This window comes from Neophocaena asiaeorientalis, unplaced genomic scaffold (assembly GCF_003031525.2).
Source record: "Neophocaena asiaeorientalis asiaeorientalis breed wild unplaced genomic scaffold, Neophocaena_asiaeorientalis_V1.1 scaffold558, whole genome shotgun sequence".
In the NCBI taxonomy this organism is placed as follows: domain Eukaryota; kingdom Metazoa; phylum Chordata; class Mammalia; order Artiodactyla; family Phocoenidae; genus Neophocaena; species Neophocaena asiaeorientalis.
Window position 1 is genome coordinate 861,729 of NW_020172780.1, and position 23,698 is coordinate 885,426.

At 42.3% G+C, this 23,698-nt stretch overlaps 1 protein-coding gene across 2 annotated transcripts in view; it reads right to left on the reverse strand.

Annotated features, from left to right (window-relative positions):
• FAM120A (family with sequence similarity 120 member A) overlaps positions 1-23,698 on the reverse strand; it is a 103,327-nt gene that overhangs the window by 12,454 nt on the left and 67,175 nt on the right. For both annotated transcript variants that reach the window (XM_024741354.1, XM_024741355.1), the window contains exons 11-13: positions 14,796-15,045; positions 7,116-7,230; positions 1,574-1,783 (exon numbers count right to left, since the gene is read on the reverse strand). In XM_024741354.1, the coding sequence (XP_024597122.1) occupies positions 1,574-1,783; positions 7,116-7,230; positions 14,796-15,045 (575 nt within the window). The remainder of the gene's footprint in view (positions 1-1,573; positions 1,784-7,115; positions 7,231-14,795; positions 15,046-23,698) is intronic.

The following is a 23,698-nucleotide window of genomic DNA, read 5'->3' on the forward strand; positions in this document are numbered from 1 at the left end:
AAAAAAAAAAAAAAAAAAAGATTAACAGATACCTCTTCATCTCATAATCTTAATCTTATAAAACAGGAATTTAAATTTCTACTTTCTCAGCATATCTTCAGGTGAGAACCATTTACTATAAAGTTTATTAACTGAAAATGAATTTGGTTCTCAAAATCAATGACTAAGTCCAGACAGATCATGCTCACAGCCTTCCTTCCACTTGTGGACCAGGGGGTAGACGATGCCTAGTTCACAACTTTAAAATGTACTCTCCTATCAATTTAATTTTAGGTCAGGTATTTACTGTATTTTACAGAGAAGGAACTGAGGCACAGAGTGATAGATGCTTTTTAAGGGAAGCCTAGAGCTCTCTGAGACTGGACAGGACAATAGCCCAATTGATCTGTCTGTGGGGCTGTCTGTGAGATGACTGTTCAGTCACCTGCACAAATGTGGACAATACAACTTGTGTATGTCAAATTCCACTGTGAAAAAACATCAGAAACATTCAACTTGAGTGTCTTTTGTTAATAAATACACAAATATGTACACCAGCAACCAATCTGTAATCAGAGAAATTGAAAATCTGCTTACTCTGTAAAACTGTCTTTAGACTGAGCTTGACTAAAGCAGCAGGTGGGAGAATGCATGTTTTGTAGTCTAAGGTTTAGAAGCTTGCAGCACACGTGAGCTTCTTTTATACAAAGGGACAAGATAACCTCATAACCTATTTCACTTTATTTTTAAATCAGGATTTTTAAAAAGTACAGTCAATCCTCATTATTCATGAGTTCCACATCTGCACACTTACCCACTTGCTAAAATTTATTTGTAACCTCAAAATCAATACTCCTGGCATTTTCATAGTCATTTGAAGACATTTGCTAAGTGCGATAAAGTTTGAGTTGCGACCTGAGCTTGAAGAAGACACAGCATTGCCTTCGTGTTTCAGCTTTTATACTGTAAACATGTGTCCTGTTCACTGTCTCCTTAGTGCCACACTTTTCGTGTTTTTGTGAATGATTTTGCTGTTTCAAACGGCCCCAAGAGCAGTGCTGAGTACTGACTAGTGTTCCCAAGTGCTAGGCTGTGATGTACCTTACAGAGAAAATGCACGTTAGTTAAATGAGCTTTGGTGAGGCTGAGTTATAGTGCTGTCGGCCATAAGTTCAATGTGAGTGAATTAACAATATATATGCATTAAGAAGTCTTTAAACAGAAACACACGTAAAACAAGGTTACGTACTGACTGGTTGATGAAGATGATGTGACGGGAGTCTTGCAGGAACCTAACTGTATATTTCCCCTAAGAGCAAAGCTTCAGTATTTGCTAATTCAGTGTTCAAGGCGAATATATAGAATATAATTACCGTGAATAATGAGAACCAAGTGTATATCCTGAGCTGGGCACTAAACTGGCATTTAGTTACACACTGGGCTGGGCCCAATCTAAATCAAATTCCTGTCGCACAGGCTTGTTACAAATTCGGTAGGAAAGACGACAGATTAGCCAGTGAGCGTTATTTCATTCTGGTTGGAGGTGGCTACCTGCTCCTCCCCGCCCCACCCAGCCTGCTTTCTTGCAACTGACCTGACCATCACAGAGGTCGATGAGTGGGGTCTTTTCCCGGCTTGCTTTGAGGAGTTTGGACTGGAAGAGCTTCCCATCAAAATACATCCAAGGACAGCAGTGTTCCCAGGGCACTGGCTGGCCACACGCGTCGTTCGCAAACAGGGCCATGTCCACGCCACTCATGAAGAGAGCTGACAGCTGAATGCCGCGGGGGTCTAGGTTCTCAATCTTTAAATGGAAAAGAGTGATTTCTATGGAGTAAGAATACTACAGTATCCAATTCTTACAATGTCTGACTACAACTCTCCACAGGTAATGAGCATACCCCTCAACCAAATGCCCTCTAAGCAGCCCTATCACTACCTTACAGTGTCTTAACACTGACTTGTCTGAACAGAAAGACTTACGTTATTTAACAAATTTAAATTTAAGAGACTGTTTGATAAACACACTGAAATATTTCAATTTGGAATTTGTAAACAGTTACACAAGTATCAAGTAATACTGTATTTAAGGTGGACACATGACAAAGTAACAAATTATTAATAGTCTCCTTAGCAGTTAAGAAGCCCACAATTCATTTACGAGATAAAATTTTACACTGAAGATTCTAAACACTGGTAATATATTAACAGAAATGTTGTAAAAAGGAATACTCTATTAAGATTCTGCATTTTTCAAGCAGTTATCTTAAAAAATTACTTGGTATAATTTCATTCTTAAGTTTGTACTTTATGTTTACATTATTTTATATGTTAATGTTTTAGATAGCAACTTATTAATGAGACTGTCAAAATGTTTTAGGAGAAATGGATAGCTTATAAATGAAAGAACACAACAGCAAAAACACTGTATTTGAACCATGCAGACTATCAGAAGCTAAAGACTTGTATCTGTGGGTTCTTCTCACTCAGTCATTAGTGCTGTGAGCCTTCCTTTGTACACACAGCCCTTTCTTCTAGCATCTAATGTGTAGGATAAGAAACACTGACAAATACAGTCAACTCTTGATTATCTGTGAAGGACCTTGTTTGTGGATTATCCAGGACTGAGCTTTAACTGTCCTGGTTTCTGTCTTCCCACCTTCCACGCTTATTTTCTAAGGTGATGGTCTCTTGAGAATGCAGTCTTTATGGGTACCAAACTAAGCAATGCCTAATTGTGGCAGGTAAACTGGCTTTTCATTAAAGATAAAAAAGATGACTCCAGTGCCAAATACTAATGAATTTGATTATCTGATGTTTTGTGCTGTCAGTGTCAACATTCCCATTATCAGCTAACACTGTGTTTTCCAACCTCCCCCCCTTTTTTTTAAAAATTTGAAGTCAATGCAGTAAAGAACCTCCTGAACCTGGAGAAGTCTGTCCACCACTCCCAGCCCACCTCTGCTGGCTCCTGCTTCTCTAATGTAGTGTCAGAAAAGGGAACTAATAAACATGTTCATTTGAGGGCAGGTGGGGTCAGGATGATAGAATTAGATGCCTTTTTACATTTATGAGCAGAAAGGGGAGAGAAAGAGGGTCAAAATGGAAAAAAAAAAAAAAAGTCACCTAACTTACTTAGATCCCCACCGGCCTTGCCTTTCTCTGCACTGCAGAAAGGAAGTGGAAACTCCCTTCTTCTGAGTCCTGAGGCAGAAAGAGGGAGTTTCTCCTCCCTAAACACTGACGCTGCGGGAAAGTGGCACAGCAGCGATGCCAGCCCAAGCTTGGAGGCTGCCTGTGCAGAAACCCATCCCCTGGCCCCTCTGCAGGGACCATGGCAACCAGGCCTCTAGCCGCTCTCTCACTGTCAGCCCACAGCCTTCCAGGCCAGAGGAGGGAGGACCAGGTCAAGGCTGAGGGGAAGGGAACGATGGTGCTGATGCTGCTCTAAAGACGTTTGCTTTATAACAAAGTGCCAGTGGGGTCCTTCTGGTGAAATCCGATACTGCTGTCATTTCTTAGTCACTGGTGGTGTTGGTCATATCCACCCTTAGCCCTTATTTAACTAATACAGCTCAAAACCATTTCGGGCAGATGGCCACCTGCGTGCTGAGGCTAAGCAATGGGAGCCAGTGCATGGAACACAGAAGCACCCTAGTTAGAACAAGTAACCTCCCAGTGAGCGGATGGGAGGAATGGATAAATCTACATTATCCACACACATATATATTTATTTTAAATGGCCTCATCATTAGTTGAAGAATTGTGTTTTTACGGGTTTAAAAAATGATTTTCAAGTCAATTTGTTTTAGAAATAACAACTACCATTAATTCAATAGAGAAAAATTCTTAAAATTAAAAACTGCCTAAATAATGTGAATAAAATCTCAATTGCTGTGTGGATTTCACTTCATTCAAAAAAAATTTTAATTACTTTACGTGGTGTTTTATATTTCATCCCCTAAATGTTAATTGCACACATAATACTATCTAATTTATGGGGCACTTAATAAATATGTATCAGACATCACTCTAAGTATTTTTCCATATATTATTTCATTAACATCTCAACAATCTCATGTATGATACTGCTGTTAGTACTCCATTTCATAGATGGAGAAACTGAGTCACAGAGCGCTCAAGGTCACAAAACTGATCTGGTGGCACCAGAATCTGAACCCTTGATCATAGAAATGGTTGCAATATTCACATTCCAACCTCATTCTCTTATACCACATAAGATAAAATATTCACCGTTATTCAAAGTTCCTCAACTAGAAAAATAGTGACAAAATTTTATGATCTCACAGTAAATACAAATATGGAATGTAGCTCTGGCCAATTAGTTCAAGAACCAAATTCCAGTGAGGTTACTTGGTCCAACTTCTAATTACTGGGCAACAGACTCTTACTTTGATTTGTCATATTTACCTATACGCACAACAATTCTTACAGGTATCACAGACATGCTGCACGTCCCTACTACTGTCTTTAAAGCTCTTCATTTTCCATCTTTTAATTCTGCACTTGGCATGTGAACTGTTAAAAGAATTTAAGGCAATTATAGGGATGTCAAAAGCAAGGGAGAAAGAAACTGGATAAATATTAAAACTGTGCAAAGGTCCTTCTCCTCATCCTTCACCCGCCCTCCTCCAAACACAGTGTCAGTGCTGATTTTACCTTAGTCATTATTTTTGTGCTGGTAACCTAGGAGAAGCGCCACAAAAATAAACCAGGGAAAAAGTGAAGGCCGTCAGTCAATCATTGTCATGGATCCTCAAGGAACCACGCAGAACACTCAACTATTCAGGGTCGTGGCGGGAGGACAGAGACTGGACAAGATGAAACTCTTGCAAATTCATTTAAACCAACCGTTTCAACATCTTTTCGCACCAAACCTCCTATCAGAATAGCCAACAAGAGGCCAAACTGTTCAAAATTAGGTCTTTTCTTTCTCTTCTCCTATTTATTCTCAAAGCATATAATGGACAAAAATGGGAGAAGAAAAACAGGATCTGGGCAATCCACAAACTGGATAATGGCCCCTAAAAGAACAACAAAAATCAAGAGTTGACTATATCCTCAACAGGAAAATGGTATTTTATAGAAAAGCATCGTCATTGCTTTTGAAATATCAAAACAACTTTAATGGTTAAGTGAAAAAGCAATTTTGAAATTTACTCTTCTATCACTGAATTTTGGGACCCTCAGTCTCTGCATAGGGATTTTTGTTCATTTAAATAATGATTATTCCTATCAGTTCTCAATCTGATAGCTGAGAGGATCTCTGATCTTAAAAAAACCCCAACTATCTTTCCACCCAATGAATGCTGTTATTTTCCCTTCCAGCTCTTTCAGAATTTATGGTGCTCGTGAATGAAGCACTAACGATGCAGGCTGTCCTTGGTGAAAGGAACACAGACCTCCAGACCAGCAAGACCCAAAGGGATAGTGGTGGGCTTGAAGTAACTGCACATAAAATGGGTCTTTCTAAACACAGCTCTAGAAACGCCTGGCTTTAGATGAAGAATCAGGAGAAAATTATGAAAGCACTAAGACCTCAAAAGAACCAAAATGAAAGCTCAGAGTGCGACTGTCTTTCAAAAGTTATATCCTATGTGTTGATCCAAAAATGAAAAGGATATGGGAGAAGATGAACTTTGAGTAAAAGCAAGTTGATGGTGAATAAGGCTTGGTGGGCATACCTGATACCTGGCGGTCTGATTTTCAGAACTGGGATGTCAATACTGATGTAATAATCTAAATAAGAGAAACAGGAAGTAGAGGTAGAGGGATGGCACCACACTCTAGTAAAAGTATTTACAACACCCCTGAGCACAGTCTGCTGATGAAGATGGTGGTGATGGCACCACACGCTAGGACACAGGGAGGGAGAGCCTGCACTTAGTACCAGCCTCTCGGGGGGACACCCGGCCAAATATTCTAGAATGAAAACTTAAATTCAAAACCATTTAAAAAACATAATTTCTGCCTAACAAACAGAAAAGCTTAAACTACAAAGAATACAATTTGAGGTAGATTCTCCTAAGTTTGGTTGTCTTTAGTTTAGCTTGTTTCAAAGTCATCAGAAGCCTAAGGCGACCACAAATGACATGGGCTCCACACAGTTCAGGGTCAACACCGGGTTACTGAATTTAACTCAGTAGTTTAGGGGAAACCAGAGATTTATTGAGCCCCAACAGTAGAATACTGAAAACCCATCAAATGAGCCTAAAACTCTTCTGCAGGGAAAGAACGCCTTCATAAAGAATGGCAAAAAGATCTAAAAGTGAAGGCGATTTTGTCAAAAGAGATTACTTGATTACAAATCAAATTCTGTAAAAAACAAACAAAAAACACAAACAACAACAAAAGAAAACCAAACCAATGGCAAAGAAAAAAAACAAAACCCTGTACATTAAAAAGAAAAGGCAGATCCACTAATTTAGCTAACTCTGAAAAGTCTTGAATTTTCTAAAATTTAGTGTAGAAATTAGAAAGCGAGTACAGCCATGTGGACACAGTGACTAATAAAAGTGCACTGAAAAGATAAGCACACCAAAAAATCAGGTGACAACATGGAGAAAATTAATACTGTCAAAACAATTAAAGAAAAAAAGGAATACTAGAAGGGAAAATTAAAAGGAATACGATGTTAAATGCTGACTAAAAGGGCACAGGGATGATGACATAACATTGTTCTTCAAGTGGTTTTTTTAAAAGGGATTTACAATACTAGGAGGGCAAAGACTATTTTTTAGAGAAAACGAATGTTGTATTTAGGAACAACAGAACGAAACAAGAAAAAGAATCCTGGCCAGATGTTAGTAAATTCTTAGGACCAAGCCCTCCCAGGGTTTGGGATCCCCACCTGAAATAAAAGGCAAGTTTATTTCCTGATGTGGAAAACAAGAATAAACACCCATTGGTAAACAAGGGAAAACCTTTATCGAACAAAAGTAGACTTGACTGTTTCCATAACCGGGAAGGAAATTCCTTTTGCCCTGAAGGCTCTAAGTTCACGTCATTATTATTACTAGTTTAGTGCACTGAGTGACTCCTCCGTGAGGTTAGCTGTGTCTCACAGAACTCCAAAACAAGACTTCCCAAAACAAGGAATGAGGCTTGTCAATTACCTTGAGCTCCTGCAGCTGATCAGGCTCATAGAGTTTGGGGGACAACGCCTGTGCCAGGAAGGCATCCAGCTCCTGGCGACGCAGTATCCGTGCTCCAGGCCATTGCACCATATACCTACAGCGGGTAGACAGAGAAGGCCTGGTGTCAGGATGGAGCAGTCACCAGTCACATGCATAACCTGGTGTTCAGGTTCTAAGGAGACTCAGGATGACACAAGCTAAGGAGGCCTATATGGATTTCTTACCCAGCTTTTCTATTTTCACTGGATGATGCCAATTACAAGTGAAAACCTAATCATCATCTGGGCTGATCAGAATGTTTGGAGTAATTAAAAATAACACTAAATTTAAACACACTGCAAACCAGCTGGTAAGTGATTTTTTGATACAACTTTACTTTTTTGAGGTAAAAGCACAAATTTTACCCTGAAAATATATGTTAAGCGCAAATTTATATGATTTATCTATTTTAATTCAAGACAGGATACCTGGGAAGCAGGCCCTAGGTCCAAATAAGCAAGATTTATCTCCTGATGAAGAGTAAGTGTGCGAACCGTCTGCACAGAAGGGGCTCTGGCAGTGGCAGGTGAATGCCCTGCAGTGGAATAGGAAGGGACAGCAGGGACAAGAACTAAAGCTTCAGCCTTCAGAACTGGTACCTGCAATCCCTGGGGACACACAGACTTACTGGGGCCACCCTGGTGTGAGCAGCTAAAGGGAAATCAATTTCTACAACTTCAACTTCCATTTGTACTATCTGCCTGAGAACTGCCAGGTGTCCACTGTCCCTTTTCTCTGCCAATCATTTCCCCTTTACTCACCTGGCCGCACAGCACTGCCCCAGTGACAACCTCCAGGACATTAAGCGAAGGCACAATCCCAAATAGTATTTGGGTGTGAGAGAGTAAAGGGATAACCACTAAGAACTTCATCATAAGTCTCATTGCATGTCCAGTGGTTCCTAAGTCTCTGCATTCAGCAAACTTGAAGGATGACCTAGCCAAGTTGCCAGATGATCACCAAAAATAACTTCTGGAGATACACAGATCCCTATGTGATCTCTGGCAAATAGCTTAAAAGGAGTCTGGAGAACTGTGACATGCCTAACAAAACTCCTTCCAGTCCTGTCTGCTGAGAACGTTTTCTCAGTGCTTAAAATTTAAGTCAACAAAAATCAGCATCAGAGTTGGTACAGAGCCCGCTCTCATTTCTGTAATAATTAACATCCACCCACAGGAACATAAACTTAAAAGGTGAAGGAGGAAGTTTCATCCAGCTGATTAAGAGAAGTATTTTCAATAAAAATCCCAATAGAAAAATGAAAGTGCTTGCTGGTGCCAAGCACTAGTCTGAGTATTTACACACACTGATTCCTCAAGTGGTCACAGCAACTCTGAGGCAGGAACCATTACTATCCCACTGTAGAGATGGGGAAGTGGAGGCACAGAGCTTATATACTTCATGGTAAAATTATGTAGTAGAAGCAGAAAGCGCTTGCAATTTCAAGGTAAACAAACAGTGGATGTATGGTATTTAGAGTCGAGTGATGTAGAAGTTTTACTTCATTAAACTGTCAACATTTACAATGATAAAAATAACACCCTTTGCAATTGTTTGAGTGCCAAATATCTTAAATAAAACAATCATACTGAGTTTTTACCACGGCTTGATGCAAGAAACAGCAAATCTGAAGAAAGTCTCCCTACTTTTCTCTGAAAAAAATTATTGTGAAAAGATTTTGCTCAACATACAATGTTCTTTGCCTAAGTACCCGTGTTATACAACCCTTTTATTTCTTATTTTTTAAAAATTGTGGTAAAATACACATAACATAAAATTTACCACTTTAACCATTTTTAAGTGGATAGTGCAAGGGCATTAGGTACATTCACGGTGTTGCACAGACATCCTCCCACCATCCATCATTACAACTCTTTTCATCCTGCAGATCTGTGAAACATTAACTCGCCTCTTCATCCCCTAGCCCTAGGCTAGATGTTTCTTTAAAAATTATGAATCAGAAAAAGATTGTTTTGGGGACAGGCTGGTTTTCTTAAGATCTTTCCTGGTTTTTCTGGCAGCAAAGACTCTCAGCAGTCAGTTCAGCTGCAACAATGAAAAGCCTTTTGGGTTAGAATACCTACCACTTCCTCCATTTGGCTTTCTATTTACATTTTAACAAAGTCACCCTTTATTTCTCTTTCAATGTAAGTCCTCAGAAGGACTTTCTGGATGTAGAAAGAGTATGAAGTGTGTTCATAAAGATACACATGTACATAGATAGCTTAAATACCATAGAACATGGATGGCACCAATGGCACTGCAGTCAGGGGCAAAGGTGAGAGCAGCAAAAACTGACCCTTGGTTATCTCACGTGTTCACGCTCTTCCTATCTGTGCACTGACAGTGTTTTCAATCACTTTGTGTTTCTCAGTTCTCTCTAGACATTCTTTTCCATGTCTTCTTCCTGGGTCGGGCCTTAAGTTTCCTACCGTGGAAGTCTGAGGGTATCTGCAGTTCCCCCTTCGTCACCTCTCCTCTCACTACCCTTTAGAAGCACGGAAGCTGGAACAGAAGCAGGTCTCCACATCACTTGGGGGACCAATGTGGTCTGCCTCCTATTGGCACAGATGGGGAGCTGGACCCTGGTATGCTCCTTGGGGTGTTGGAAAAGCCTGCACTTGTTTGGGGGCTCAAGCCCTCTATCTCCCTTATTGTATTTATTAAGTTCCTCCAGAACGTAACTCAGTCTGTCTTCTCAGAAGCTGTCTTGGATAAGGATCTCGTCTGTCTGGTCTCAGCTGTACCCTAGGAAAGGCTGCTTTCTGTTCTGTTCTGGACACTTGCTTCACCCTCACACTGAACCTCTGCTCAGATGCTGGCCCCTCCTCATCTTCACTACAAGGATATCTAGAGATTTGACTGCCATTTCTTCCCCCATTCTCCTTATTGCTGTTGTATGGGTGCTGATATCACTAGTGAAAGCACAGAGAAAACCACCACCTCCCGGCTGGGGTATGCCTGCCCCAAAGGCAGAAGCGGAATCTCACTGCGAAGGAACAGAGGCAAATCTAGACGGAGAAAATAGTCTACCCAGAGGTTGACAAACTGCACCCAGGGGCTGGCTGCCTGTTTTTAAACACAATTTCCTGGAGCAGCCACACGCATCAGTTCACATACTGTCTAAAAGACGTATGATCTGCAGATCCCTGGTCTGCAAACAAACCAGTGTTTATTCTTCAGAAACATCTCTGCATCAACCCAAAGAAACACGAGAAGCTGTCTGAGATTGGAGGAGACAAGGCACCTGAGCACAAGCACAAGGCAAGATTTTGTTGCTAACAAAGGATGTTATTGGGATAATAGGAGAAATCTGAGTAAGATCTGTAGATCAGATGTATTAGTATTATTTTTCTGATTTTGATAATGCCCTTGTTTTTTTAGGAAACATAAAGAGTTTAGGGGTAAAGGGGTATCACATTCACAACTTCTATTCAAGGGATTAAGGACAAACACACAGACACATGGAGAGAAGAGGAGAAAGCCACTGCAGTACAAGGTTAATATGTGGGGAATCTGGGTGAAGAATAGCCACCAACTTTTTGTACTAATCTTATAATTTCTTCAAGTTTGAAATTATGTTTTAAAAAAAAAAAAGATTAAAGGAAGGGGAGAGCCTTTGGGATGACAGCCCAACCTTGTGACTGCGGACATTTGCCCCGCCCCAGCCATCAAGGCCAAGGGTCATGCTGTGTGGCCTCCACAGGGCCTTACCATATCTGGGACACAGGCTCTGCCCTTTGTTGCCCCCTCCCCCATCCTCAGCAGACCTTTGTCACACAGCTGCAATTTCGCCAGAGAAAGACCACTGGGCCACGGCCCCAGGCCACAGCCTGTTCTTGGCAGGCCCTTGGAGACATACACCAACCCTCTTACTCATTTGCACCGCGCCCCCCCCAAACCCCTGCTCCATGCCCTTCCCACTCTTCACCCCACGTTCTCAGCAGGTCATACCCATCAATCAACAGAAGCCATGCAGGGAATCCTTCTTTACCTGCTTGTCCCTGTGGCCCAAAACACTCATGAAGGTAGAACAAATACTCTTAGCAGAAGTGGACCAACCCATTTACTGGTGTCCTGGCCCCAAATCCCCGAGACTGGTCCCATAAGCCATTCTCTCTCATCTCTCCCCAACCACCTCACCTCAGTAAGCCCCTCCTCCTCAGGATCTGAAACTGTGAGTCTTTCCAAGTGGGAAACTCCATGGCTCCAAGCCCATAATGCACACAACAGTCTGCACAACCAAGCATGTCTTCTGGCTTCCACCAGAGTAGCAAATACGAGGGAACCTGAGCTGCACTCACTGTAGCTTCTCGACACCACAGAGATAAGCACAGGAAGAGGTTTGGTGAAATGAGAGATTACTAGCTGCATTTATTAACCTTTTCAAGTTCTAAAATGAGCACGTTTTTTATAAACAACACAAAAAAATAAATAACAGGGACCAGGACAATCCTGAAATCTGGAAAGACTTTCCAAAGGCCATCTGAACAGTGCTTAAAAGAAGCATAGCTGTTTCTGGGGTAATGGCCAAGGAAGGGCCACAAAGACAAAGACAAAGAGTGGGGCCCAGTAATATATCTGGAGAAAAACATGGTCCGAAAGGATACATGCACCCCAATGTTCACTGCAGCACTGTTTACAATAACCAAGACATGGAAGCAACCTACATGTCCATTGACAGAGGAATGGATAAAGAAGATACATACAATGGAATATTACTCAGCCATAAAAAAGAATAAAATAATGCCATCTGCAGCCACATGGATGGACCAAGAGACTGTCATGCGGACTGAAGTAAGTCAGACAGAGAAAGAGAAATACCGTATGATATTGCTTATGTGAGGAATCTAAAATGAAGTTATACAAATGAATGTATTTACAATACAGAAGTGGACTCACAGACTTAGAGAATGAACTTATGGTTACCAGTGGGGGAAGGGTGGAGGGAAGGGATTGTTAGGGAGTTTGCGATTGACATGTACACACTGCTACATTTAAAAAGGATAACCAATAAAGACCTACTGTATAGCACAGGGAACTCTGCTCAATGTTGTGGCAGCCTGGATGGGAGGGGCGCATGGGGGAGAATGGATACGTGTATACGTATGGCTGAGTTGCTTTGCTGTGCACCTGAAACTATCACAACACTGTTAATTCGCTATACTCCAATGTAAAATAAAAAGTTAAAAAAAAAACAAAACCCAAAAGATATATATATAAAAAAAGAGTGGGGCCTGGTCACACTGTCCAGTCTGCACCCACCAGGCAACCCAGTGTCCCAAGAGGCCCAGTGCATGGAGAGACAAGACGTGAAGGCAACGCCACCCCAAGGAGCATGAAATAATGTGAGCACTGTGCCCACATCAACGCAGCAGTGGATTGTCCTGCACTAATGTACAGCTGCTTCTGGCCGAGAGGCAGCCAAACAAGCCTTAGGCACAGCACACATCAGCCTCACTCAGTGCCCAGTGGGACCTTCAGGTCAGGTATACGGTAGACAGTTAGCTGTCCACCCACTAGATTAAAGGCCACACATCATTTTAAACTCGGAAGAAACACAAACAAAGTAACCAAAATGATTACCACTAATTTGATCTTAGAGCACCCAAAGTCTTAATCTTAACGTTTTGGCTAATATAAAATGAACTCTCCATCAGAGGAAACCAGAAGAGGATTCTAAAACCAAAACAAAAAAACTAGTCTTTCTCACTAGCTAATCCTCAACGGAGATAAAGATAAGAAACTGATACAGTATGCTAATTTTAGTCAACCTCAATTTAATTAAGGAAAGGCTTCTAAATAAGTTATTGGCCTTAAAGTCTGTTATGAATGTAAGAAACTTCAGGAAATAAACACCTGACTAAAGCTCTGCCCCCGTCCTCAGGAAGCAGGTGAGACCCAGTGGGGGTCAGGGGACCATGGAGAAGGGGCCACCCCAGGGGGATGGGACACACAGGACTGGGGCAGGTGACGACCTGTATGGCAGCTGGGCCCCAGGCTCTCACTGTTTGTCAGGGCCAGAGACCATACACATGGGAAGGGAGAGCTAGGATGGGCAGGTTGAAGAAATCAGAAGCGGAAGTCTATAAACATGCAGTTGTTTGTGTGCCTGTATGCATACTGGGGAAGGTCTGGGAGGAGCAAAGTTGCTGTCAAGAGCCTGGTGTCCAATACTGACCCCATCACTAGAAACCAGGGCTGCTGGGAAAAGGGGGCATCCACGGTAAGGTCAGAGTCTCTGCACAGAAGTGCTCACATGGAGGCCAGACTGACGAGTCCCCCAACTGGCCCAACAGGTGACAGTGGAGTACCAAATTACATGACAGCAGTAGTGGACCACAAGTCATCGATGAAGCCAGGAGCCCATGTTGATATAAATACACTGAAGTCTGAGGAGGAATGGCATTTTTACACAAAGTGCCTCCCATGAAGTCATATTAGTTACGAGGGGGACGGAATGGCCTCGCTGGAGAAGCCAGGCAGACACCCCCTTTGCCAAGTGGTCAGAGCACAGATGCACAGCATGGATGAGACAAGGAGGAGCAGAGGAACAGCTCTTCCCTCTACAGCATCTGCTGAAGACAAACGGAACTTCACCTCCAAATACAAAGGGAGGCTCTGAAACAAAACCCTGAAGTTAAGATAGAAATAAAGTATTAATGTTGATTGATCCTGATGGCTGTATTGTGGTTACATAGGACAGTGTCCTCGTTTGTTAGAAAATCACAAGTATTTCTTTTGAACATCAAGTATTTAAAAAAAAAAAAAAGCTCTTTGTATTATACTTGCAACTTTTTCCTAAGTTTGAAACTCGTTCCAAAAAAACCCCTCAAAAAACCAATTCACCTGATTCAAGTATACAGGCCAATTCAAATTAACTCCAAAACACCAACAGTGTCCACATAGGCATCTGTGGCCCATTGGCTGAGAGGGTCTGGAAGCACAGAGTGCCCACATCTAGGTTTTTAAACCCCTCTCTCCAAGGCAGGAGCCAGCCCCTTAGAGATGGCAGGTTCCAGGGTAGGGAAGATACAGGACAGCCTGGGCATCTTGTGGTGCCAGAAAGCAAGGACATGCTTTGGGGGACAAGGGACATAGGAGCCACTGAACGAACTCCCAAGGTCTGAGCTGGAACAAACTGAACAACCAAATAACAAGGTTATATCAGGTTATAACCCTAGGAAGAGCGATAACCATGAGTCCATACTGATCTACATATGCTTAAATAAATGAAGGAGGAAGAAGAGACACATTTTCCCTGAAGAATAATTACAAATAATACATAATATAGTTCCCCAATAGCCTTCAAAAGCTTTAACATTTAAAGGATAAACTATATTTAAAATCATTATGATATTTACATAAAATACAGGTTCATCAAATATACCTATTCTATAAAACATACTATATAGCATCAATTCAAATCCACATTGCATTTACATGGCCTATATTTCTATAATATATGAAAATATAAGATGAGGACAAACTTCAACCGACAACATGATTCATCTGGAATAACCCCCACCTACTTCATACAGAAAGCGTCTTTGAGAGGCATTTGTACAAGCACCTGCTAGAGAACACACAGCGGCTGAGGCAGCGGCCAGCAGCACCTACCGTAGGACGCAGCACAGCACCGTGAGATGAGTGGGCACGCTGGCTGGGTTGAGCATGGCTGGTGTGTCTGACCTCATGCAGGCCAGGAAGGCCCTCATTCTGCGGTTCTTGTCCTCCACTGCCTTCCCCAGCCAGAGTCTCTTCAGATTGGGGCAGGTCCACTCCCTGAAGGCAAGAGCTTCCACCAATTCTGGGGTTTGCGGAGATTTCCCTTTGTAAGCTGCCCACTCTTTAATGATCACTGGTGAAACTACAGGAAGGAAAATCAGAGAACCATTTATGCCCTATCTCAGCTACTTTAAGCCTAACAAAAACAAACAGCTCTAATAATTACAGTATGGAAGATGTCATTCTGGTATAACAATGGATTCTCTCATTAGTAAGCCATCGGTCATCAATCCTCACCTCTAATCCTCATTTTGTTCTTTATGAACTTCAGTGACTCATTCAGATTTTCAGTCCGGCCACCAATAAATTTCTTCTCAATCAAATCAAACTAGATTTCCCCCATATAACTAATATGTGTAAATCAAGGATGTTAGATAAAACTTGTTTTCATATTATAAATCCATTAATAGTTTTAGTAATAACAATGGGTACAACTTACAGAAAGTATGTGATTATCACAGAAATCCATGGAAAATCCAATTTAGATAGCTAAATTGAACTATTGAACCTAACTGAACCTTTTTCTACATGTCATACTAATTAGATCTGAGAAATAATTTGCATTTGGTAGCCACTTTACTTAAGGACCTCCTACTTTAACAAATGTAACTGTTAAAGTCTATTTTAAAGATTGGCAGGGACAAACTACCACGTAGTGAGATCCCCAAAGCCCAGTAAAGTGGCAGGCGGAAGCGACAGTCCATGTTTTGAAATCCCAAGTGAAGTCAGCACACAGTATTTCTCTTCAGCAAGACTGAAGACAAACTGTAAAATTCCCCATTTCACTTCAAAAAAAAATCAAGAAGATCTAAGTTGATTTCATACAAAAAAATGACCTTTTATCCACCGTAGTTTTACCACTATTAGCATCAATTAATTCTTAAAACACAAAAACATGCACATTTTCCCACATAATTTCCAAATAAGGGAGAAACTGTGACGGGGGAAGGAAAAAAATAGAGATAAAGCATACTGCAGAGAAATATGTTAAAATTTCTCACCAAAGTGCATTGATGTAAACAATTTCATCAGATCTGGGTGTGAATTTTGTAACAAACAGCTCACTTTGGTCAATAAACATCAGAACTGAAGCAGGGCCCCATGGAGCCCCTGACCCAGAGAGCTGCTAGCATACCCCACCCTCCCCTCACATGGCTGACAGCTGATACAGAAACCAGGATGGTGCTATGATTCTAATGTGATCTTGGATACATCAATTATATCCAAATAACCATACCCCCTCCCTGGGCTCATTTTCCCTAAAGTAACACCTGAGGCAAACCGAGACTGTGAAGAACCCAAATCCTGACAAAATTAAATGATTAACTGGCTCATCTCTAGCTCCACCCCAAGTCTGAACAAATCAGGCAAGACAATCGTCTCTTCCAATGTCACGAAGAACTTCAGGAGTCAGATACCTGGATATACACAGTTGTTAGCAACAGGAAAAGCAAGCTTTTGCACAATCAACCCCAGTCAAGTCAGGTGACAGTGTGCTGCAGAGGAGGGCCATGACCAGCCATTCTGCATGGACCCCAACTCCCAGGAGCAGGCTGCTTGAGCAGGGGTACAAGTCAAGACAGTTTCTGAAAATTTCCGTACAAAAAAGTAACTGTTTTGTCATTGGGAAATCCCTTCAAGTTACATTTGTATATCTTAGTGTTTAAATGTTAAAAAAATTTTTTTAACTTAAAATGTTTGTTTTAAAATCCATCAAGTCAAAACAGAGATATACATGTATATATAAATACATGTCTTTGAATTTATCTATATTTTAGGTGCCAGACACAAACTCACAAGGTCCCCATTGTCCAGCAGACCCTGTCCTCGGACTCACAATCTAGCACTCACCCCCATTCCTGCCGACCTCCAGCGCGCACAGCTCCACGTGTCGCCCACCCGTATGCCCACCCGTATGCAGAGGGTGGCCGTCACCACCACAGGGCCCTCCTAGGTGCAGTACACCCCACCCACCTTTGTCCCAACTACAGTCTGAGAGGCTGGCACATTGTCAGCCCCAAGAAAACAGGTGAAAGGAGGTTACAAGAGAACCAGTATGCTATGTTTCTATTAGGTCAGTTCACAAAGTTCATTTTCATGCCCCCCAAGCAAAAATGCATAAATCTATTTTTTCTATGTAACATCTTCATTTTGATGGCAAAGATTTATTTAATGGAACTAATTAGATTTTATCTTTGGTTGTTAATCTGGGTTAATAACCTAGTTAATCTAAGGTCTCTCACTTTCTTCCCCCAAAATACAAACACACACACACCCACCACACACGCATGCACACAGAGCATAAGTTTACTGCATCTTAAAAAACTCAGATTATAGTGCCAGGAGTCTCCCTTGAGTTTTCTCAAAAGAGGCATTCTTATTAAAGCTGTCTTCATCTTCATCCATTTATTTCTTTCCCCTTTGTCAGCTCTGCTCTTGTCTCTCTTTAATAATTTTTAGCAATCATTTTATTACATTGTTTTCGTTCTAGAAATAAATTTTTGGTGGAAGATTTTCATTCTCAAGTTCAGAATGCTTAGACCTATACATACTTTATGTTCCATGTCCTACATCGAGGATAAGTGGAGGTCAGAGGTACCAGCAGTCCCTTCACAAGTGTGTCTGTTCACTTGAGTGTTCCCTGAAGCTGCCCTACACAGCTGTCCACACTAGCTGGGGCTCTGAGGGACCTAAGTATGCCTGAATTTACCTGGCATGATGCTGTGTTCTCAGATCCTGTTCAGCCTGTATAGGCTACAGATGAGAGCACACTCGTGCCTGAGGACCGCCAGCTGATGCTCATGAACTCCCGTGTCCTAGAGAAAGGACTGCCCCAATACTAGCAGGGACATGCAGTCCATACCCACCAGGAGCACAGGACAGGGCAGGGGAGACTGCAGCTGTAAAGGAGGCATCAGATATAGCAGCTTCCTCTCATATTCAAAGCATTTTTGTTGCTTATCTGCACTAGTCATGACAAGAATGGCTCATATCTAATTTAGGAAATACATGTCTTTCTCAGAGAAAATAAATGTGCAGTAACAAAAAGCTTTGCTCCAAAAGCAAAGATGCTTCCAATTCGCTTTATTTTTTTAACATGTATCTGTTTTTAAACTGAAAACTTGTAGATCTTTTGCGTACACCACCACTTAATAGCTGTGGAACCTTTGGCCCATCACCTAACAGATATTTATTGAGCACCTAGTATGCACTGGGTGAGGCAGGAAAGGCACCCAGGGCTCAGGTGCCAACTCCCACATGCCAGTGTGAGAACAAGGGTCTCCTTAAATTCTGAGGCCTGGGTCCCTCATTTGCTTCACGCTGGCCCAGCCCTGGAACTAGGCACTAAAAAAAGGGGCCAACGACTCACTCTGTTGCACAATCCAGATGAGGAAACACAAAGGCATCTTGCACCCCTGTTACGTGCTTTCAACTGTGTGAGATCAACTTATGTTGTATAGGCTCATTACATTAGATTAATTAAAGGTTAGTGTTTTATAGATTAATGAATTCCAAGGGACATCCCATTTTCGGGTTGACACATGGCAGCCTCTGTGTTACAGGCTTGCCCTTTGGGGTGGCTGGTACACACACGGTACCTTCTCTCCCTCTGGCTCCAGGCTTCTCCCCGAGTTGCTGCTGCCCAGGAGGGAAGGCTCGGTCTCTGATTCAGCTCACAGGAATAAGCAGATGCAAAGTAGCCAGCTAACAGCAAGTAACCTGGGCTCTTATCATTTTTGCAAAACCCACTGGTTATACAGGGATTATCCAGATGGTACGTGGCGGCTGGATTATGAGAACACTCCAAGTGCATGCAGACGAGAGCACTGGGGTATAAAACCCTCTCTGTGAGGCACCATTTTGGAAAGACATGTTCATGCTGCCTTGTTAAAACAAGAATAAGAGAATCCCAGAGGTTAGCTAATCCAGCTACTGTCCGTGAATAAATTTTCTGTGTGTCACCATCAATAAATATTGATCTCGTCTTTTCTACTGACAGGAAAACTCATGATTTCAAGTGGACAACTTCAAAGAAACTGAATATTAGATTGTCTTCCTTACCTGAAACTAAACTGAATTTTTACACTGGCAAAAACAACTCCAGGGCACAAGTTTTCTGTATTACTGGAAGCTAAATTTATAACGCAGCTTCTTTACTGGAAGTACCTCTTCAAATACAATTTCCAGACATAAAACACTATTAAGACTTAAGCTGTCAGTAAAAACCCCATGTTTTCCATCAGACGTTAATCATCTACTATTTTCACATTTACACATACGACAACCAGCTACCTTAGAAATCTGTCACAATGCTGAATTTGGGATCCATCCCAGACCAGGAATAATGAACGTTTCATTTTGTAAGCCTATTCCAACTGACTGGTAGTGGCTGCCTATGGTGCCATATGATGAAGTACGTCTCTAAGCTCAGTGCCAGAGCACCATGAGCAACTAGCAGTGCCTGCTGTAAGGGCTTAGGAGTGAGCGTTGCAGCACACACACAATATGGTTACAGGTAAGGAAAAAGACGGAGACAACTTCCAATACTATGGCCAACTGGACCCTTTGGTCTGTGTCTGTGCAAGTGTGTGTACCTGGGGAAGGAGCCATTGTTTTATTCCCTGAGCTCTCCTCTGGAGCTATAGAAAAAAAACAAAACCACACAAATAAACAGAAACAAAACTCTAGTTCCTTCGTATCGGGGCAGAAACAGAAAAATGGGTGCAATGAGAGTTGGTCAATCCTTCCAATGGGGAAAACTGCTGGTTAACTACCAAGCAGCACTGTGTACAGGTTATGGGGTTTCAACTAGCTAGTCCCCCATTTCCTCATGCTGACACATGTGTGAGCACCCTCCACGACTCTCAAAAGTAAAAGACTATGAATTTTTTCCTTAAACCTTTCATATCTGAGCCTGGGGGTATCCTACTGTCCACAAACATATACATGCTCAGTAGGCCACGGGGCACATAGAACATGGTGTTACAGACATGTGGTAAACACTGTTCCTAGTCTTCATTTTTCCCATTTATGTCATTCCTACTATATTAGAAACTCCAAAGCTCAAGGAACTATGACATAAACATTAATCCAAAAGAGCACCATCAAACACTGCCTGTCACACAACAGTGCCTTCCCCAACAGCTGTCTCTTGAGCTCAGCTGCTCAAAGTTCTGTGAGGAAAAGGCAGTTTGCTAATGCTACTTCTGGAAAGCTTTGAAGAATAAAGAAATTCAGGTTAATATATAAACAGCCTTCATAAAATCATAAGAAAAAAATGATAATGATAACCAATTTTCATACATATTGAAACAGCACACTAATTAATACTGGTCATGCTATAGTATTCTGTTTTATAATGTAATTCACAATGAACAAATTTAACTTATTTATTTTCAATTAGCAGTCCCAATTATTTGGCACTAACAAAATTTCTAAAGCAAAGTAGACCAGGAAAAAGAAATCAATGTTCCTTTTGGCTTTTCTTGATAGTTTAAAAAGTAGAGAATATGGAGAAGTACAAATATAGCATAAGTATACTAAATATAAACATAGTATATAAACTTGCTTTCTATTTCCATAACTGCATCTCACGTGTCTATAATTTATGCCCATCTATTTTCTACAAGCCTGCTATTTTTTTTTTCTGGCTGCACTGCACAGCTTGCGGGGTCTTAGTTCCCTGACTAGGGACTGAACCCGTACCCCCTGCAGGGGAATCCTAACCAGTGGACCGCCAGGGAATTCCCAAGCCTGCTTTTTTTTTTTTACTTAATTTTGAGGTATTGAAGAGACTTGCAGAAAACAGAAGCCAGTTTTATTAAGTGGATAATAATTTTTAAATTCACAAATCACTTCCTGGATTTTTAACGGTTCAGCTATAGATGAGACGACTCATTATCCTGTAGTCTTTTTAGAGCCTGATCCCTTTCTTCTGGCCCCTTCACCATTGGGGAGTACCTGGGGGAACCCCAGTGCCCAGGTGGCTGAGGAGCGCCCCCAGGGAGAAGAGTCAATAGGGCACTAAAGGCCAGAGCTGACTCCAGGGCAGAAGTGCATCTGAGAAGCAGCCACGCCATCTGGATTTCACACACAAAGGCTTCGAGGCCAGGGCTGGCTCAGACCCAGGCGCCTGTCTCCAGGCCCAGCCTTTATTCCAGCAGCTACAGAGACAGCTAGGTCCCTGTTCCCATCTCTCCCTGAAGCAACTGCCACCATCACCATCCAACACATCTGGGTGAATCTGTTTGTGTTGGGTCAGCAGTCTTCTGATTGGACTGGTAGGATTTCCAATTCCACAACAGTGACTTCAGTAGCATGCTGCCACAAGAAAACAAGTATTCTTAAATTCCTAAAAGCAAAATGATAGAACCTAGAAATGGACAGAAAAGAACGGAAAAATAAACTGCCAGCATGTAATTCAGTACGATTTTCAAAGGCTGGAATTTTTTAAGGATCCAACTATAGATATCCTACTTTAACCATATAATGACTTTAAAAATGAAACTTTGGTAAGTCACACGAAAATTCACTGTAGATTATGAACATTTTATCATATGCCTTAAGCAAGAGACTAATGTCCAAATGAATACGTGTCTTATACCTAATGAGAGTTAAGTATTTTTGAACAACCCTACAGACTTCAATATGTCCTTTGACTAGTTCTGACAACAAAGCCCTCTTGGGAAAACTCTTGATGGTCACAGTGACCACACCAGGAACATGCCTATGTACACACAGCATTCTGAAGCCATGTTAGATCAAAACCCTCACATTCAGAAGCAGGTGCATCACCTACTTGAGTAGGTGGGTTTACCTGGAACCCACATAGCTCGGTTTTGGTTACCAGACTACCAAAGTGGAAGGCAAAGTCAGTGGGCATGTGGAAAACAAACTTGTCCCAAGGACCTTACAGTGCACTTTCACGTGGTTTATGAATCTCCTGCAAAGTGCCATTGATTTCGTTTCATCTACGTATGGTCTAAGAGTAAGTGTAGGTAAAAGAAGATTTCAACATATTTTCAAATCTTGTCAATCAAGAACTCCTGAGAAAATGCTCTTTTTGGCATGATCAGACATTGTTGTTTTCCCATCTCATCCAGACCATCAAGAAGCTACAGCATTTTCTCGGTAAGAATAGTAAAACGCATAGTCACTTAGTAGATGTTGCAAGCTTAGAAACCTATATCAGTGGCATCATAAGAGTCGGTGTTTCCCATCAGCCAAAAGTAACATAGCAGTGACAAACAACTGTGTCTGTCCCATCCTTAAAAAGAAGTCAGAGGACTGGGGAGGGGAGCGGAGGCAGGAGGAAAGGAAAAAGACATGCCTGCCAAATTCTCTTTGAAGCTACGGCCTTCTCCCACTCACCTCACCCTTCCCCCGTCCACCTCACACTAGTACACCTTTCTCCTCCTTTCCTTTGTATTCCCCTGTGCCTCCCCCCTCCAAATAAGGTCAAGGCACCTCCATCCATAGCCTCACAGAGCTCATCTGAGTCACCCAGACTGTACCACCCTTCTTTTCTTCTTCTCTTGATCATGCCATTCCCCATGCCCTCCAGCCCCGGCCAGAACTAGCCTGCTACAGGCAAAGTGACCCTGTCAGCATCAGGCCCTATGGTGTGGTTTGCACACTCAGCCCTTCATGACAATGTGCCTCTCTCTTGCTTATGTTCAGAGGATGCTGGTCCATTTAGTTAATACTCTCCCCTGGGTTCTGCTTCCCCTATTGTCTGCTAACAGGCCAGCCTTTCCCAGGCCAGTAAGACACCTGTACCACCCAGGTACAAATTAACTGATGAGGGAGTGGAGCATGCTGTGTGCTGCCAGCTGTGTGTTCCACAGCGTTTTAAAGCCTCAGACTGGCAGCAGGGCAGAACAGACCAAGTCTCTGACTTCCTGAGAGCACCTGGCACCTGCAGCTCACCTGTGATGCAGAACTCCCTGAACCAGACATGAGGGATGCACACTGCCCACTGCTGAGGGCATGAACAGAGCACACCAGCCATATTCAGGCTGCTGTATGAAGCTGTGAATACTGCAAAGGGGAGCCCGACCTGGGATCTACCTGAGGGTCTCCAGGTTGTGATCACTGAAAGCTCCTGAGGAGTTTCTGCATAAAGATAACTATGTTTCTGGAACATACAAGCAAATGAAAGAAACAGCCTTTCACCGTGAAAGCCAATGTGGTGCTGTGGAGCTGAGGATACGGCAGGAAGTGGGGCTGCATGGGACCCTGTAGCACTCAGCATTCTATGCCCAACAGAGACCCAAGGGGCTATAGGGACGAAGATGGAGGTGAACTGAAGTGGACGGACGTCACAGCTGCGGAGCCAGGGTGGCCTGGGTGGGCCAGCACAGAAAACTGACCAATCCCATGCAAAGTTAGAAAGGTCCTTCTTTTCTGAGCAAATAAATCACACAGCGCGAGAAAAGAATGAGGATTTGTACATCCGGAACGTACTGGGCCTTTGAAAAGAGTGTCCGTTGACAACACTCGGTATTCACGTGGTGTCTACAGCCCTGATCAAGGCAGTAGAAGTATCAGCTAGAGGTGGCCCTGCAGAGCCGGCATCACCTTCTCCAGCTACAGTCATACGCCACTCTCAGTACGACTATCTTCAAGTAAGGGTAGTGACAGATTGCTTCATTTTAAAGGCTTACAGAATCACAACTGTGTCACAGTAATTAGAAATAGAAACCTTAGGAATCTATAGTACTGAGTTTTTAGCA